This window comes from Condylura cristata, unplaced genomic scaffold (genome assembly GCF_000260355.1).
Source record: "Condylura cristata isolate star-nosed mole 26May11 unplaced genomic scaffold, ConCri1.0 scaffold00059, whole genome shotgun sequence".
Lineage (NCBI taxonomy): Eukaryota > Metazoa > Chordata > Mammalia > Eulipotyphla > Talpidae > Condylura > Condylura cristata.
The window spans coordinates 202,486-207,935 of NW_004567160.1; the positions used below are offsets into that span (position 1 = coordinate 202,486).

Sequence of the window (5,450 nt, forward strand, 5' to 3'; positions counted from 1 at the left end):
TTAATATAATCCCTTCTAGCTCTATTCATGTTGCACACAGATGGCATGAATTTTATCTATTTTGATTGTTGAGTAGTACTCCATTGTGTATATATGTATGCCAGATCATCTTGATCCAAGTGATCTGTTTTGGGGCATTTATGTTGTTTCCATATCTTGGATATTGTAGATTGTGTTACAACAAACATGTAACTGCAGGTTTCCATTCAAATTAATGTTTCTTTGTTCTTTGGGTAAATTCCTAGGAGTGAAATTGCTGGGTTATTCAGTAGATTCATTTTTAGTGTTTTGAGAATCTCTACACAACTATCCATAGGGACTCGGTCAGTCTTCACTTCCACCAATAGTGTAATAGTTTTTTTTTTCCCCTATATTTTCATCAGCACTTGCTTTTGTGTTGCTGTTTTCAGCAAAGTGGTAGTATACAAAATCAATGCACAAAAATCAGTTGCCTTTTTATATTCAAACAAGAACCTACAAGAAGAAGAAATTTAAAAAGATATCCCATTTACAAACTCACCAAAAAAAAAATGGGAATAAACTTAGCAAAGGAGGTAAAAGACCAATATGAGAAAACTATAAAATATTCTTAAAAGAAACAAAACAAAACAAATTACCCAATCAAAAAAAAAAAAAGTACATAAGTGCTAAATAGGCACTAATCCAAAGAAGAAAGGCAGATGTCCAACAGACATGAAAAAGTATTCATCATCACATATCATCAAAGAAATTAAGATCAAAACCACAATATCACTTCACACATTTTTAAACAATCAATAATCCAAAGAAACTGTGAGAATGACCCAGGAATATTTTTAAGCTTAATTGTTCCATTAATATCAAATCTACCACCTGATTCAGATACCATAAGCAGAATTCACATTGTTTACTGGGTTTTTGATTGATTCATTTACTTTTTATTCAATTTTATTTTCATGAATCAACTTTTAATCAAATATGGAAATACATTTAATGTAAAATGTCACCTAAAATATACTAAGAATATCATTTTATCATTGTTTAAGGAATTTCCATTCTTTCCCCACTGATTTACAAAGTTATAATTTTACCTGTTATAAAAAGTTAATTTTCCAAACATCACTTTATTGATATATAGATCACAGTACCAGTCTTTGTGGTAACATTATTAAAAATATTCAGTAATAAGAGAAATGTTACATTGTGATCACTGTAAAACTGATATGTATGGACCAATGACTAGATATTTGATAAGTGCTCCATAAATAATTGTCTAGTGAATGTAAGAAATAATAATTTCAACTTCTTTCTTTTATCAGAAAAGTAATTGTATTTATTTATGCATGCAAGAACTAGGGTACAGGCCAGAAGTGCAGGGGCAGGGATGAGAAGATTCACCAGAGACAGAATGGGGAGCAAAAAAGACAGAATGACTGAAATACACTGCTGAGGGGAGCAGAGGGCAATACAGGAGAGTTCTGTTGTAGCTCCCTGGCATGGGATCAAATTCATGCTGCAGTGACAGCTGATAGTGCTGAGAATTAACTCCTTGCACCACCTTAATGTATTTCTAATGTGTTGAGAAAGTGACCATTCCATAAGGAAAAGAGCAGGGCCTGAAAATGCATTTGCAAAATGATACCAGTTTTTTATGTGCTTAGAAAAAGGGCAAAAGTAATAAATGTGTTAATAGTTTGCTGTAAATCCTGGGGATAGGCGTTAGATTACAATTGATTATAATTTTTCTGAAACCTACATAGTGTTAATTTTGAAAATGCTTGTTTTGCAATGGAGTAAAATAGAAAAAGAAGAAAACCCTTAAGAAGTTACTGCAGGAATGACCAGTGAGGAAAACATATACAAAGATTGGGTCAAGAAGGCAAAAATAACACTAGCATATTTTTCTCTTACAACCCCCAATCTTTTTCATTGAAGAAAGGAAGATTAGTGTGTGAAAAGGGACAGCATAGAGGTTCTAGAAAAAGCAAACAACTAATTCCCGTAAGATGGAAAGCAGCTGGGGCAAGGGTACTGATGGTGAAAGGGAAGAAAGCAGAGGAAGCAAAGGACTTGAAAAGGGAAAGGGGGGATTTTGCAAAGGAGCTGAATTATTGACCTGGCAATTCTTGAGGTACAAGATAGCATGGATGGGAAGTAAACTAAAGAGCAAACCCCAGATCCTGTGGGGGTCCATAAATTGGGATGGGGGGAGGCACGCAGTGCTGGGCAGGAAGAGGAGGCCTCTCTCCAGGCAGGAAGCTGCACTACGACAAGAGGGAGGAGACTGCGGCGACGGCGGCGGCGGCGGCGGCGGCGGCGGCGGCGGCGGCGGCGGCGGCGGCGGCGGCGGCGGCGGCGGCGGCGGCGGCAGCTGCGGCTAGTGGTAACCTTATGTGTCAAAGGGGCCATCACCACTAGCTGGGAGTCAGAGGGCCCACTAGCGAACCGCTGGGGACACCACAGCAATCCTCTTTGCCTGCCCCCCCACCACCGCCTTCCTAGAAGCTCTCCCTAAATAACGACTCTCCACTCCCAGCACTTGCTAGCACCCGGCTCGTCGCCTGCTGCTCTTCGTCCAACACAAGCTCACCGCGGAGGCAGCAGGGAGGTGTCCAATTTGGGCACTTGAATCCCGAAATCCCCGGGGCAGTGGACGCCAGGCAGGGCAAGGCCATTGGTGCGCGCCAGGATGGAGACGGGTGATGGGATGGACTCCTGCAGGAGATAAAGGGGGGGGGGGAGGGAGCGGGGAGAGTAGTAGGCAATGAATAAAGGAGGTGGCCATAAGAGACAGGCATGAAATTGCAGGTGAGCATAAGGAAGCAAGGGCGCTGGGTTCCAGGAGAGCTACTGGGGCTAGAAAAGGGGGGAGGGGAGGAGCGTGTGGGCAGCAGGCTGGGCTTTCAGGATAAGAGGGCAGTGACTGCTTGCTGATGAAGGCAGTGCATAGATGGGCGCTTTGCAAAGGATTGAGAGTGGCCACCAGTGGCGAGTGGTGGAGGCAGTAGATTGAATAAAAAGGAGGTAGCCACCCCCCCCTGCAGTGTCCCTAACCCAGGTCAGCCCCTCTGTCACCATGTCTGCCTCTGCCACTGCCACTGCCACTGCCACTGCCACCCTTCCCTGCAACCTGCGAAGGAGAGCATGCAGGCATGCAGCCAGTATTTCCAGCATTGCTGCCAAGCTCCTGGAGAAAAAAATTAGGCACCGGCACAGAGCACACAGATACCCCTGTCAGGAGAACTTCACCTTGTGGCATATTGACCATTTCTCTGTCTTCTCTCCTTCCCCTGCAGGCATGAAGACCCCCAACACACAGGACGCTGAAGGGCAACATACCAGGGCATCTGCAGGAAGGGCCACTGGATCTGCAAATATGACGAAGAAAAGGGCCTCCCAAAAGAAGCAGAGAGGCAGACCATCCTCTCAGCCCCGCAGGAGCATCGTGGGCTGCAGAATTTCACACGGGTGGAAGGAAGGCGATGAGCCCATCACCCAGTGGAAAGGAACCGTTCTGGATCAGGTGCCTATAAATCCCTCTCTTTATCTGGTGAAATATGATGGAATTGACTGTGTCTATGGACTGGAACTTCACAGAGATGAAAGAGTTTTGTCTCTTAAAATTCTTTCTGACAGGGTAGCATCATCTCAAGTTAGTGATGCAAGCCTGGCCAATACCATAATTGGTAAAGCTGTGGAACATATGTTTGAGGGTGAGCATGGTTCTAAGGATGAATGGAGGGGGATGGTCTTAGCCCAAGCACCTATCATGAAAGCCTGGTTTTATATTACCTATGAGAAAGATCCTGTCTTGTACATGTACCAGCTTCTAGATGATTATAAAGAAGGAGACCTCCGTATCATGCCAGAGTCCAGCGAGTCTCCTCCAGCAGAGAGAGAACCAGGAGGAGTTGTAGATGGTCTGATAGGCAAACATGTGGAATATACCAAAGAAGATGGTTCCAAACGGATTGGCATGGTCATTCACCAAGTAGAAGCCAAACCCTCTGTGTATTTCATCAAATTTGATGATGATTTCCATATCTATGTCTATGATTTGGTGAAAAAGTCCTAACTGTTAGGGCAAACTTTGACACATTTGTGGAAACAAGTGTATACTTTGTAGACATGCAAAATAATGTTGCTTTTCAGTGTATTGAAAGCTTAAGGGTCCTTGTTAATTCAGCATCTTTGCTAGCATTACTGTTGTTTTGTTCTGAAAAATACAAATTTATGTGGACATGGCATGCTGTGTGTAAGGACTTTGTCATGTTGAAAAGATTGGGTGTGTTTGGTGGATGGGGCATGAAAGGAAGGGACAGCTGTAAATTCAGGCTGTGAATAAACTTCAGCTAGTATCATAATCGGTCATCTAAAAATGGAAAAGGATTTAGCTGGTCTGGTCTAGGGAGGGAGGAGGGGAAGGAACTAGAGATGGGATAGAGATAGTGTTGGAGAGATCACTGCTTAGGAAGAAGTGGAGAAGGGACAGAAATGAAGAGGCTCCATGTGGGGAGGGATGACCTAAGAGGGGGTGGTACCCAATGGGAGGGGGTGAATTATAACAGGGCAACCTGGGGCTTAGAGGAAAACAGACAAGAATGAAATGAGTAGAGAGGGGCAGTGAAGCTTAGAAGAGGTCTAGAGGAAGTGGGAGACAGGAGGAGTGAAGAGGGTCCTGAGGAGAGGCTAAAGGACACTAAAAAGGAGGGTCGAGGCATGAGAGGCCACTAGAGAGGGACACTGAGGGAGCAGAATTTTTTTAAAGCCTGACAGAGAGAGTAAGGCTATCATAAAGGAGGTGTGGAGAGAGACAATTCTTGTGAGCACTGGGTCAGTGGGGTGTTCAGAACTTAAAAGATGTGCCACATTGCATTTAGAAATTGTTTTATTCAGAAAGGTGGAAGCTTGCTAACCACAAAAGATGATAAAACCCAGAAAAGAGATGGACTTCTGGCAGTATCCACACTGCCCTCCTTGGCTCTGTGTGTAAAGGATGTGGCAATTGTCAGAAATTCCATAGAATTGTTGGAGATTCCCTAGAAAGGCAATTTGATGGAGATGACCCAAGAGCTAACCAGGAGCCAAGTTTATATCTCAAATACATTTTTTTTTTTTATTTCAAAGAGTCCTGCCACACCTGCAGAGCAGAACCCCAATGTACAAAATGGTGTCCCATAAGCATAGGGTTTTGGGTGACCTCCCCTCATTTCTCAGAGGACTGAGGTGCAGAAAATCTTGGGCCTGAAGATCTTGGGTGCTCTTCTCCCTATGTTGGATAGGCAGTCCATGTGAGCAATGGGTCAGTGGGGTGTTCATAATTTAAGAGATGTGCCAACTTGCATTTGGAAATTGTTTTATTCAGAAAGATGGAACCTTGCTAAACACTGGTACAGAAGCCCCAGCATGCTCCTTTCTCCATCTGGATTGTACCTTTCCTCCCCAGAGAAGTGGGGCATCAGAGGATTGAT

At 43.7% G+C, this 5,450-nt stretch overlaps 1 protein-coding gene across 2 annotated transcripts; it reads left to right on the forward strand.

The window, feature by feature from the left end:
* Nucleotides 1-2,341: 2,341 nt before the first annotated feature.
* On the forward strand, nt 2,342-4,223 carry LOC101630486 (spindlin-2B). 2 transcript variants are annotated; one of them, XM_012734556.1, is made up of 2 exons: nt 2,342-2,362; nt 3,276-4,223. In XM_012734556.1, the coding sequence occupies exon 2, from the start codon at nt 3,278-3,280 to the stop codon at nt 4,052-4,054; it is 777 nt and encodes a 258-aa protein (XP_012590010.1). In that variant the 5' UTR covers nt 2,342-2,362; nt 3,276-3,277; the 3' UTR covers nt 4,055-4,223. The 2 variants fall into 2 exon arrangements, with proteins under 2 accessions (XP_012590010.1, XP_004695369.1); XM_004695312.2 differs by having other exon boundaries at nt 2,346-2,656.
* The last annotated feature ends 1,227 nt before the right edge of the window (nt 4,224-5,450 follow it).

What these genes read in the sequence shown, in the direction of transcription:
- LOC101630486 (XM_012734556.1), top strand. Translation starts at nt 3,278, where the DNA reads ATGAAGACCCCCAACACACAGGACGCTGAAGGGCAACATACCAGGGCA.